The sequence below is a fragment of the Hippocampus zosterae genome, chromosome 18 (assembly GCF_025434085.1).
Source record: "Hippocampus zosterae strain Florida chromosome 18, ASM2543408v3, whole genome shotgun sequence".
Classification (NCBI taxonomy): Eukaryota; Metazoa; Chordata; class Actinopteri; order Syngnathiformes; family Syngnathidae; genus Hippocampus; species Hippocampus zosterae.
Genome location: NC_067468.1, coordinates 9,838,474 through 9,851,360, shown reverse-complemented (window position 1 = coordinate 9,851,360; position 12,887 = coordinate 9,838,474). Strand labels below are relative to the sequence as shown.

Here is a 12,887-nt window from a genome sequence, read left to right as displayed (position 1 = left end):
TGCCACGCATGTTTTTGGAATGTGGGAGGAAACCGGAGCACCCGGAGAAAACCCACGCAGGCCCGGGGAGAACATGCAAACTCCACACAGGGAGGCCGGAGCTGGAATCGAACCCGGTACCTCTGCACTGTGAAGCCGACGTGCTAACCACTGGACTACCGGGCCGCCCTTCACACACGGATACATCAACAAAAATACACAAAGGCACTTTTAACGATTTGCTAAAGGCTAAAAAGAAAAATGCACACGACGCAGCAAACGTGCACCCACAAACCAGTGGCGTGCGTTGAGGTTTATGGTGGGTGAGGCACCGACTCCTTTAGTGTCAGATTTACAAATATATAGAGCAAAAAGTGTAGCTCGTTCAATCGGCTAAACATTATATTTGCGACATGCAGATAATACGGCAAGCAACACGAGCCAGTTGCATGTATCGACCCAGTTTGTGAGGATTGCGCAATGCAATGCGCATTCAGAGGTGAGGCTCTGCCTCGCCCGCCTCCCCTGCCACAAACAGTCCTATAGACCTAAACACACACAAAAAGGTGGAGATTCTCTCCCAAATGCATTCACGGCCAAGGCACTTTGGATCTTCACACATTTATCGCTTTATTTTGATCGCTAATAGAGGTTGTTCCGAATATTTTTGACTGATGTAAAAACGATCCACCCAAGGCACGAATCGTCAAGAGAGATCGAGCGTACCTAATGAAGGGGCCGCTGAGAGAACACGCAACAAACGTGGTCAGAGTTCAAGATCGGTCGTGCTCCGTTGTCATGTGAGCGTGGAAAAAGTGCTGTGTCTTATCAGCGGCGCCAACAGGAAGCGGCGACCTGTGCCGGTCAAGGGTCGACGCACCGCGCGCTAACGGCAACGCGCGCTAACGGCAACGCGCGTCTTCACAAGCACACATCTCATGCGCCGTCAGACTAATCCGGCCTGGTGGCACATTTGGTAGAAGTGTCCTTGTTGCTGGATGAGCCGGGCGGGGGCGTCCACCTCCACGATGGCGCCGCGCTCCATCACCATGATCCTACGGTCAGAACGGAGGCTCAACACTCTTCGCTTTGCATAGCACCAAGTCATCACAATGCAGCATTGCTCGGGTAGCAAAACCGTCATGGCTCACCGGTTTTCTGGCTCTGGTCGTGGGACGTTCACAAGCAAGTTCAGCAATTGTTTCGAAAGGGGATTTTTATTTTTATTTTTTTCATGATTTGCAACATTTTCTGAAGACATGAATGGCATTGTTGGATATTCAGAAATGTTCTCCGATTTCCCATGAAAACAAAGCCCAATCCATCTTTGTGTCTTTTTTTTAGTTTTTTTTTGTGGTTTTGTTGGCCATATCACTCAAGCTGTCCGTAGCGTGAAAGCCACCGGAGGAAGTTTTTGCTACCTTGCTGCAATACGCTATTTTTTTTTTCTATCGCATGTTGTCTGTGTCTGCATTTCGGAGTGTCTTCTCCTGACCTGTTGCAGTCCATGACGGTGTTGAGTCGGTGGGCGATGGTGAGGACGGTGCAGTGGTTGAAGTGAGTCCGGATGGTGGACTGGATCAGCTGGTCCATCTCCAGGTCCACAGCGGCCGTGGCTTCGTCCAGGAGGAGGATTTTGCTTTTCCTCAGCAGAGCTCTCGCTAAACACAACAGCTGCCGCTGACCGACACTACCCCCCGCCCCACACACACACATACACACAGTTTGAAAACAATTTTTTAAGCACTCAAAATGGATGCTCTGGTCATTATAATTTTGCAGGTTTTGTCATGGTGTTCGGATAAGAAAGGAGTGCCCATTCCGTTGTTTCTCAATTCATGGATCGATGTCCTTTTAAGACTTTTGAAAGATTGGCAGGAACCTTGGGCAAAGTATCATCAGCTCCGTTGCCGGAGCGCCAGGTTGCCGTTGGGTTTTGGCGTGTTGCGGCCACGGTTACGAACGGTTCGTACCTGAGGTTCTCGCCTCCTTCGCAGCACTGATGCTGCAGCTTGTCGGGTAGCGCCCGCACAAAGGCGCTGAGATGAGCGAGTTCCAACGCTCGCCACAGCTCCTCGTCGGAACAGTCGTCGAAAGGGTCCAGGTTCATCCTGAGGGAGCCGGAAAACAGCACCGGATCCTGGTGAGGGGGGTGTTGGGGGCGGGGTCACAAAAATCAGCGGTCAAGATTCATCAATAGCTTATTGGTATTTTCGTTAGGAGCATGACCACGGAACAAATTGCTCGTATCTCAGGGCCACGAGGCAATAAATGAGGAGCATCAGGGTAAAAAAGTCTTTGGCCGCCGTGAAATTTGCTGGCGAGTTGAGTCGTCCATATGGAGGCTCACCTGAGGAATGATGGTGATCCTGGAGCGAAGATCCCGTAGGCCGAGCTGAGCAATATCCACTTCATCGATGTAGATGCGCCCACTGGCCGCTTCCAGAATACGAAAAATTGCCAAAGCCAAAGACGACTTCCCCGCTCCCGTCCTACCGACGATCCCCACCTTGTCGGCGGCAATGGCAAGAGCATTAGCGTTAGCGTTAGCACTTGAGCCGGGATGACGCCGCCGAAGGAAGCGCCAAATGAACAATCACATTGAACACATTTGACCGGCGATGACGACTCAAGCACATTCCAAAAGTGGTTCGCCGTCTTCCGCTCCGTCACCTTCTCTTTGTCTTGGATATTGACGGAGATCCCCTTCAAGGCCCAGTCCAGACCTTTCCGATACTGCAACCCGTAGTCCTCAAACTGGATGCTCCCCGTCGTCGGCCAATCACCCGTGAGGTGATTGTTCTCCGTCAGCCAAGCTGCCTGAAGAGTCGCAAGCCAGTTGGGGACAGTTTTGGGACCGCATGCGGCGCAGATCGGCGCGGTGCAGAAGCAAACCTCTTTGGGCGTGTTTGCGTACTCCTGGACTCGCTCCACCGACACGATGTTGTTCTCCACGTCAGTCCAGGACCGAACGATCCAGCTCAGGATCCCGGTCACCTGCATCGCAAAAGCAAATGGATAGAAACTTTTGGGGGATTTGGTGAAACGGCGAGTGTCTTATCAAGCAGTTGCGTGTCCGAACCTGAAGCGAGTGAGACAGCGCCAAACCCACCACGCCAGGACTGAGCTCGTCCCGACTTCGCACCGACAAGATAGCGGCAGCCAGAACCAGAAGATTGCCCAGAAACTCCAGATTGACCGCCAGCCATCTGACGGACAGAAATGACTTTTCGGAAAACCAACAGAGTGGACCTTTTTCAAAATGCAAGTTGTAGTGCAATGTACCTGGTCGCCACGAATCGCGGGAAATAAGCTTCTTGGTTCTTGTCGATGCGACGCTGGGCCTGCTGCACAAAACGTTTCTGCTCGCCGAAGGCTCGGATGACACAGACGCCCTGCACCGTTTCGTTGAAGTGACTGTAGATGGGAGAGCGACTGACCGCCTCCAGTCGCCGCAGCTGACAGGACGCCGCCACGTAGAAGCTCTGCAAAGCCGCACAGTGAAAAACGGCGTCCTCCTCGACGAGGCGCGAAAAGAAGGTCACCTGGATGAAGACGTAGAGGCAGGCGAGCGGGAGCAGCACCAGGCCGCTGAAGGGCGTGGCCACCAGGACGATGATGCACACTTCCAGGAGCTTGAACAGGTAGCCCAGCATCATCTTGAGGCCTTCGGGAATCATGCAGTCAATGGCGTCGATCTCCTTGGAGAAGCGGTTGAGGAGGTTCCCGCTGGGCGTCGTCTCAAAAAAGGACATGGGCGAACGCAGGACGTTGTAGAGCAGATCGGCGTGAAGGTGGCGCGAGGCGACGATCCCGCCCAGCGCCACGGCCAGCGTCGTCCCAAACATGGCCAGACCTGAACAACCGGCTGACTGTCAAACTTGGAAATGATGTCAGGAAATTTTCGATTTGCAAACAAAACAGCCATGGCTGATTTTGTGTCTTGAACCCTTTCATGCACCCTGTAACCTGAGATAACACGACAAGCTGTACACTGTACAGTGAAACTCCTCTACAACGAAAACCTACATGGGCGGAAATACCCCCTAGTGTGAAAAAATCTTCATGCATTATTAACACCATTCCCATTTTCATGCCCCCCATACAACGAAAAAAAACCCTGTTGCGCTATACGAAATATTTTTCTCTGCTCTTGCCTCGCGACGAGAATCAATACAACAAAGTGTAATCCAACAGCGTCCTCTACTGCTTCGTTCGGAAACGGCAACAGCAACCACCAGCTAAGAAAAAGAAGAGCTCTGATGATGGAAGAGAGGAGAAAAGTGATCAAAATGAAAGACGGAGTAAGCAAAATATTATTATCCAAGAAATTGATGTCAGTGAAAGTGAATGCTGATCGTAAATTTCGCAATTTCTTCCCCTTTTTTTCTTTCTACACCGACTATATGATGTGTCAAATAATATAACAATAAAATAAAGAGTACACTTAGGTTTGTGTGGGCGTGTACACATACGTGTGTGTGTGTGTTTACATCTGAGATCAAATTTGCTACAGTGAAAAACTCCCTGTTCTGAAAAATTTCTTGCTGCAAACATGATTTTGTTGTAGAGGAGTTTCACTGCAGTAAGCGCTGTGCCTGAAAGTGTTAAGTCAGAAAGGCATTTTTGCCCAATGCTGAGATCTTGCAAACGTTGTTCCTCCCGACATTCTTGAATATGCGACACATCAGAACCTTGAGTCAAGCCCAGAGCTCCAAACACGCCGAGTCTGAGCATATGATCCATCTGGGTGCCGTTGACGGGGCGGTCGTCGGCCCACAGGCTGAGCCAGTAGCTGTACGCCAACGAGGCGGCCTGCTGGAAGGCGCACAGGAAAACGATGGTCATGATGAAGGACAGGCCCACGGTTCGGAAGTAGTCGCCATATACTTGCAGCTTCACCTGACAACAGAAGGCAGACGTGTCCGTTTTGTCGATGTTAACTTCCCATCTGCCTCTTGACGTTTACGCGTGGCTCCTAAATGGTTTAGTGTGCTTTTTTTTTTTTTGCGAATGACAGACGTTGCGCTTTTGTGACTTGAAAACGACTCACTCTCCCAACGTGAGCCTTGTCGGGCTGGGTGAGTTTGCCGGAACAATCCGAAGGCAAGTCTTCGTGGAGTCCCACCACCTGAACGCTGGCGCCGCTCATGTCGCAGCTGAAAGCAGGGCAAGCGTGGGGACGAGTTAGGGACGGACATACAAATGCCATACGCATGTTGTCTAAACTGTAAAAGGATCTAATACGTTGTTACCTGATGAGCTGCTCCTGAGAAAGATCAATCGAGTAGTCGGTGAAACTCAGGCGGGACAACGACTTCCTGCTGACTGCAAAGACAAAAAAAAAAAATTTTTAAGAAGCAGCTCCCTGTTTCACCAAAGCCACGTTCCGTCGTGCTTTCATACCGCGCTTGTAGGCGGAGCTTTCTCTGGGCTGATTCCCGCTAAAATTGTCAATCAATTTGGCAAAAGCTCCTTTGCGTTCCAACAGCTGCGAGTACGAGCCCATCTCGGAGACGCGGCCGTCCTCCATCACCAGCACCAAGTCGGCCCTGGACAACAGGCTGAGGCTGTGGGTGACCAGCACTCGTGTCTAAAGCAAAACAAAAAGGCAAAAACGCTGTTCCCACGTGACGGCTCGAGCCTGCTGGTCCATAAACGTGAATTTCATCTAATTTCACAGACCCTGGTGACCGATTTGTTTCAGCACTTGTTGAGTAATTCAAATCAACAAAACTTGGCTTTTATTTTGCTCTCTCTGACATCACCAAAATGATTGCAGCCATGATTGCGTAACTTAACTACTTTGCCTTCCACTTCCACTTCCAACGGTTGCTTTCTGTTAGAGCGAACGTAAACTCGAGGGTGTGAGTAAATCAGGCCTTGCTCCACCTTGCTCTTCAGAAGTCCTTTGGGTCCAATGACTCGATCGAAGATGTGCTGGCCCACGTGCGCGTCGACGGCGGACAGCGGGTCGTCCAGCAGGTACACGTCGGACTTCCTGTACACTGCTCGGGCCAAGCTTATCCTCTGCTTCTGACCTCCGGACAAGTTCAAGCCCTGCGTCGCGGCTAAAGTGTCATCCTCACCCGTCCTGCGCAGACGCAACGCGGCTTTCTACCTTTTCCCCGATCTCGGTGGCGTCGCCGGCCGGGAGTAGTTCCAGATCCGGCAACAGAGCGCAGGCTTCCAGGACGCGGTGATACCAGCTTTCCTTCCTCTCCAGGCCGAATAAAATGTTCTCCTCCAGCGTGGCGTTTTGAATCCAGGCCTGCTGAGGAACGTACGCCACGGAACCCTGCGGAGACAGCCAAGAGAAAATTGGCCCGATTTTAGACAAACTACAAATGGTGATGCAAGCTCATTCCATAGCACCGCCCACTTTTTTGGGGGGAGGGGGGCAAAACTCACCCTGATCAGGACGGAGCCCCTCCTCCTCGCCATCTCTCCCAAGATGGCCGAGAGCAACGAAGACTTTCCCGATCCCACGTGGCCCACCACGGCCACCAGTGTGTTGCTTTTCACCTTCGTAAAAGATTGAAACATTTCCGGCGACGATGCTTTGGGGGCGAGTTACCCACCGACACACGAGAACGTATATCACGCATGTGCATTGGTGTCCATGTGGCTCATTCACCAAATTCAAACAAATAATAGAACCGGAATGTATTACAATGGTCATCCTTGGGGAAAAACACAAAGTGCCCGAGTACACACAAATTCATCGAAATTGCGTTGACTCACTCGAATAAATCGTGCATATTGATGATGGAAAAAAAGCAAAAGCTGAAAATGTCTGGGTGACCCTCCTCGTGATGGCGGCTTGGAGCAAAGAATGTAAACCAACCTTCAAGTTGATTCCCTGCAAGCACGGCGCTCCGTCATGGCACCAAGCGAAGTGCCCGTCTTGGATCAGAACTGCGTCGCCGTCTGAAGAGGACAAAGTGCGTTTGTGTCGCGGTGAGATCCGAAGACGGGCAAGGAGCAGACGAGCGAGTGGCTCCGTACCGTCGGAAAGGGGAAGTTTTTCCACATTGTCCGAATTCAGTTCGTCTTGGCACAGGAAGTTCCCCAAACGTCGGAGTGAAACGAAAGCCTGATGGCCCCACAGAGTCAGAAACGACTTGGCCGGGGAAGGGGGGGGGGCACTTTTGCGTTTGCCAACTTGCCTGCAATGTGGTGCTCATGGCGAAAGGCAGCTGACTCAAAGGAGTTTTCAGGATATTGATGAGAGCGACCGACACAAAAATCTTCTGCGCGTCCAGAACGTTGCGCTCATCAATCAGCACGTAAACGGCGAACACGGCAAAGGCGATCTTGGAAGAGACGGCAGATTCACCACGACTCCAAAACCAAAAGCCACTTGTCGTCGGACTCATACTGGCAAGGAAGCTCACCAGGAAGGAGGACGAGTTGAAGGAGGCAAGCGAGACCGAATAGAGGACTTGCGACTTCTTCAGGGCCTCCAGTTCGCCGTCTCGCAGGATGCCGACGCGACGCAAGAAGGCGTTCTCCCAGGCGTAGAACTTGAGGATCTTCACCCCGCTCACGATCTCGTTCATCAGCTTGATGCGGCCGTCCATGAAGTCCAACTGCACTTCCTGAGGGCAGCGCTTTCCCGTCAGACTGCGTCGCCGCGGTAATAACGCCCCCCCCCCCCCCCCCCGTCTGCCCGGCGACCTCACCTGCAGCTTGCTCCGCAACTTCGCGATGAGTCCGTTCAGAGGGAAGATCAGGATGACGGCGCCGATGCCGGCCAACGCGGACAAACCCAGCAGCTGCCGATCAGCCGACAAAACTTGTTGGTTCCTCGGATGGGGACTTGTGGCTCGGAAATCTATTTTGACCCCCCCTCCCAATACTGTACAACAACCGCGAGGGCGATTTCGCTTACGTTGGACAGGAAGTAGAAACACAAAGCGATCTCGATGGGCGCCACCCACACACTGTTTACGTAAACCACAAAGTCCATCATCTTCTGGGTGTCCACGGAAATCAGGTTGATGACTTCTCCCACCGTGCACTGCCGGCGAGCGGCGCTGCTCATCACCAGACACTGACGCCACATAAACACATTGCGGCAGTTTGCATCGCTTCCCAAAAGGTCAAAAGGTGTACACAAGGCGCAGAGAATGAATAGAAGCCACAATAGCGGTTGCAGTTGCGTCATGCATCCACTAGATGGAGCTACGCTAAAGGGAATACAATACAATACGGCTTTATTTCTAATGCGGTGCATTCCGTCAACTCACACTCCGGTGGCGCTGGCAGGGTCCTGCCAACTCGAGGCCGATGAGCCGCCGCTTACCTTCCTGTAGACGAGGGCCATGACGGCGCTCTTGAGCCTCATTCCGAGCGTGAAGCATCGGTACATGTACTGATGGTTTAGCAGCGACTGGAGGCAAGACAAGAGGAAGAGCAGGCCGGCGAACAGGAAGCCCTTCCACATGGCCGGGTCCTCGTCCCGCATGAAGCCCAGCAGAAGACTGCGCCCAAATAGCATTAGCATTAGCAATTACGCCGCCTTTCACATTTATTAAACCAGGGGTGTCCAAACTTTTTGCCAAGGGGGCCAGATTTTATGTGGTAAAATGTCGGGGGGCCAACCTTGGCTGACATTCTTTACATTGAACAACAATATTGTTCAACAAATTTTAGTAAGCCAGTCTGTTTCACATTTCCATCTTTATTTTAATTTCAACAATCTTAAGAATTTCTTTTGGTTCATTTGAAACAGGAATTTGAAATATGACATATCAGTCAATATAAACACAGAGTGATGTCTTGTTAACTCGTGAGTGATGCCCTCTAATGTCTAAATGCTATTACTCATTTAGTGAATGCTATTACTCATTTAGCCACTAGAGGGAAGCAGTACTCTATGAAACATCACTCACCAGTCTACGAGACCTCAGTCAATGCAACACGTGTTCCATTGCGCCCAACCTGCGGGCCAGACGGCACTGATTTTATGACAGGGGCCGAGGGCCGGATGAAATTCGACCGCGGGCCGGATTTGGCCCCCGGGCCGGACTTTGGACATGGCTGTATTAAACTGAATGTTACAGCCATGGCAGTAAATTGTCTTATAACTGCTGTAACATTGATATAGATAGATCTCCGCCGACCAACCTGAGCACCTGCGGGACAGCAAACATGAAGGCGTCGTGCAGGAGGAGGCACAAGGTCCCCGTCAGGAAGTAGGGCCCGAAGCTCCGCCCCAGGGCACGCAGGAACGAGGAAATATAGCTGCGCTTTTTGGGGGGCTTCTTCAGCAGCCAGCTTTTCTCCGACGTCGCCGACGGCCTTCTGATGATCATGATGAAAAGCCATTTGACAGGAAAATTGCAAACTGATCCTTGAAGGATGCCAGCAGTTGACTCGTCCGGCAAATTTCATTAACCAAGTAGTTCGTGATATTGAAAAGTGTTACAAACTTATTTGAGGTCAACATTTTTTTTCTCAATTTGAAAGTGGGCGGCCCGGTAGTCCAGTGGTTAGCACGTCGGCTTCACAGTGCAGAGGTACCGGGTTCGATTCCAGCTCCGGCCTCCCTGTGTGGAGTTTGCATGTTCTCCCCGGGCCTGCGTGGGTTTTCTCCGGGTGCTGCGGTTTCCTCCCACATTCCAAAAAAATGCGTGGCAGGCTGATTGAACCCTCTAAATTGTCCCTAGGTGTGAGTGTGAGCGTGGATGGTTGTTCGTCTCTGTGTGCCCTGCGATTGGCTGGCAACCGATTTAGGGTGTCCCCCGCCTACTGCCCGGAGACGGCTGGAATGGGTTCCAGCACCCCCCGCGACCCTAGTGAGGATCAAGCGGCTCGGAAGATGATGAATGAATGAATTTGAAAGTGTACCCTGGGCCGAACTTTGTTCATACTTTCTTCACTCCAAATCATCCCTTTGTTCAACTATTCATTTCAGCAACAATCTGTCAATTCAAATCGTGACTTCCTTTTTTTTTAAGTGCGTGTCAAAGTTAGTTTCAAGAGTTAATTTCTTACCGCTGCTCGGCACGTTTTTGCGTCCAGGCGGCTTCGAGCTCACTCATGATCCGCTCCGACGAGTCCTGGTCACGCAGCGTCCACAAGTCGTCTGCCTGCAGGGGGCGCCGGAAGCCCCGAATCACCAGACTGCTCGGAGGAAAACGATGTTTTTCAGATCGCGCGCAATCATTCGTCAAATTCAATTCGGCATTGGGATACAAGGTTGTGGTGCTAAAGCCATATATTTATTGACATTATTGTTGTCATCCGATTGATGTTTCTAGCACACAAACAAGCATTGGCTTTCACACGGAACACACCCCACGGGAATCGCGACAACCGTCTGTGATTTTCCTACCCGCTGAACCAAAAAAAGAAAAAGTTGGAAAGGAAGGAGGCATCTTCTTCAGGACATGGGTTCTGAAATGAGAAAGCCAAACAAAACTAGAAAACATCAGCGGGAATCTGCCACCAATAGAAATAATAAAAACCCAATCGCCCTTTTAGCTACCTCAACGCGGCGGGCGCCGAGCGGTCGCCGGTCCGAGAAGCCGCTCAGCACCACTTGGATGACTTGAAGGGAAAAACAGATGAAAAAGGCCACAAAACGGACGCCGTCTGACCAAAAGCTCTGAAAAAAAAGAGCGCATGTTAGCATGGCCGAAAGAAATGGCTTCACCAAGATTGAATTTTGATTTCTATTTTGCGAGCATGTGTAGCCACGTGCGTGCCAGACTTGGCAGCCAAATGTCAAGCGCACATGAAGGTTTTCGGAGCCCCGCGTGAAATGAACATGGAAAATTGCCCGTCGGGCTTCTGTGACTTTTGGCAGCTGACAAAAGGGAAAGTCAGCGTATCACAACTGTTGCTATGAATGAGGCACTCCCAGTTGGCAAACGAAACCAAAAACAAAGCGGATTGAACGTAACCACATACAGCTTTGGCAAAAGCCTTTAGCTTGATGCTAACAAACAATGAAAAACATCATAGCCAAGCTAACAAAACTAGCATTGATGTCACAGGAGCTCTCGTTTCGAAGTTAAAAACGAATATTTTAACACAAACTGTCGCAATTGTCAAAATATGTATTTGTCATTTTCTGCACAACAACTCGCTGCGGCTAACTGTAAGTGAATACACGCGCATTGGCACGTCGCAATTATACTGCCCCCTGGAGGTCACGATGCGTACACACAGGAGCAACACATTGTAGATTCAGTTTGTCAAATTAAAGCAAAAAAAAAAAAAAGGGAGAACGTGTCAATTTGAAAACTCTTCCAGACCTGATCAAGAATCTGCTCCACGATAACCTTGAGAGGAGGGACAGTGCAAAGAACCAGAAGAGTCCAGAAGAGGAAAAGCAGGACTGACGAGCGGGTGCCTTTTCTCCTCTCCACGTGGACAACGACGACGGACAGCACCTGGCGCGCACACAACGTTTTCAAATGCCGTTTTGGAGCATGGTGGCGTCGGCCGGCGACGGACGTGACCCACGAAAGTGAAGGATCGGACGAGCGGGCCAAGCAAGAAGACGGCGTGAGTGTGGAGTTCGTCGTTCTTCTTCACCAGGAGGTAGAAAATCTCCAGGAGACTCAACGACGCCAGACTCAAGCTTAGCAGCTGCAAACAGACGTCACGTACTTACGCGGGAAAAATTCATGTGATGGAGCCTTGCGTATTCGCCTAATTGTTGATTTTATTTAATTGTTTTGAACTCATTCAACATTATTCGTGGATTTTTTTTTTCTTACCCAATCGGCCGCCTATTAACTTTTTTCCATTAAAAAAAGATTTCCATTCTGCGGCTATTAGAAGGGTTCATACGTTGTTGTCGGATTGTCAATATCTGTACTTTTTGACCCTGAATCGCTTTCTTGCTTCATGATTTTTTTTTAAAAAGAGGCATTAATTGTTCGGAGATTTTCACCATGCGCGTTCTTTGGGCCCAAACTGACTGTTAATTCAGACGGACACCCCGTCCCCATTTTAGCTACCTATTTACAATACAACATGCCGAAATTTGGAAAGCCCCCACAGCTGCTTTTCAAACTAGGCGGCCATCTTACTGTCTTGGTGCAGCACAGTAATGAGAGCGGGAGGGGCTGTCGCCGGGGTCGAAGATGCAGGTAAAGCAGGTAGAGGGGACAGAAGGTCCACAGGAAAACGCATGGCAAGCAAACCAGGACGGTGTGTTGGAAGCACTGCGTCAGGTCGGGCTTGCTGGTGTACCAAGTCACGTTCCAGTCCTGACAACAAAAACAAAAAAAAGCACCGTTACACATGATTTCACAAACGCTGTTCAAAAAGTATCACCGCAAGTCATGCAAACAAAGAGCGTCACAACTATTGGAAATTACCGAATAAATCTTCCTTTGCAATGGATGATGAAAATCTGCCTGTGAGTAATCTGATGTGTGTCTATGCACTGTTTGTGTTCAAATATCAGTTTCATAGCAACGTCAATGCTAGTTTCGTTAGCCTGTCTATGGCACATTTCATTGCCGTCAGCATTAAGCCAAACTTAAAACGGTGTCAAACTTTTAAGCTTTTTTTTTAAACAATTGTTTACAAGTCTTTGTTGTTCAAATTTACTCTGACCATGACCCCCACATGCCAAAAACTTTTGCCGTGTTTAACTTACCCACAAGGGATCCAAACCGCCCAGCCGACACAAATCCTCCATGACTCTGGTGTCGTCCCAACGGATTCCGCAACAATTTCTCAGCAGCCGCAGCTTCGACTTTTGCTTTTCAGCACTTTTTTTGTCACACCGTCGTGCCAAATAACATGCGTGTGTCACATATGTGACACATGCACGCACACATATATAAACGTACGTGCGCGTGCACCCCCACACGCACTTACCCTAATTTCCTCAGTGTGTTCAGGGAAAAGCAATCAAGTCTTACTATGGCACCATCTTG

At 50.2% G+C, this 12,887-nt stretch overlaps 1 protein-coding gene across 1 annotated transcript; it reads right to left on the bottom strand.

The window, feature by feature from the left end:
• Positions 1 to 503: 503 nt before the first annotated feature.
• Positions 504 to 12,275, bottom strand: LOC127591132 (multidrug resistance-associated protein 1-like). The gene is made up of 30 exons (XM_052050975.1): positions 12,030 to 12,275; positions 11,458 to 11,583; positions 11,247 to 11,384; positions 10,475 to 10,594; positions 10,322 to 10,383; positions 9,982 to 10,110; positions 9,112 to 9,288; positions 8,288 to 8,465; positions 7,874 to 8,035; positions 7,665 to 7,757; positions 7,377 to 7,580; positions 7,149 to 7,295; positions 6,988 to 7,075; positions 6,827 to 6,909; positions 6,391 to 6,504; positions 6,101 to 6,277; positions 5,872 to 6,039; positions 5,386 to 5,572; positions 5,235 to 5,307; positions 5,033 to 5,138; positions 4,674 to 4,881; positions 3,525 to 3,835; positions 3,265 to 3,464; positions 3,062 to 3,188; positions 2,875 to 2,976; positions 2,653 to 2,799; positions 2,330 to 2,488; positions 1,953 to 2,119; positions 1,475 to 1,669; positions 504 to 1,034 (listed from the first exon to the last, which is right to left on the bottom strand). Exons 1-30 carry the CDS (start codon positions 12,243 to 12,245, stop codon positions 926 to 928), a joined length of 4,473 nt encoding a protein of 1,490 aa, XP_051906935.1. The 5' UTR covers positions 12,246 to 12,275; the 3' UTR covers positions 504 to 925.
• Positions 12,276 to 12,887: the final 612 nt, after the last annotated feature.

Coding starts and splice junctions, on each gene's coding strand:
- LOC127591132 (XM_052050975.1), bottom strand. CDS start 12,245: ATGTGTAACGGTGCTTTTTTTTGTTTTTGTTGTCAGGACTGGAACGTG. Junction 7,758..7,873: donor GTTTCTACTTCCTGTCCAAC/GTAAGCGAAATC, acceptor GCTGATCGGCAG/CTGCTGGGTTTGTCCGCGTT. Junction 6,910..6,987: donor AAAACTTCCCCTTTCCGACG/GTACGGAGCCAC, acceptor TGTCCTCTTCAG/ACGGCGACGCAGTTCTGATC.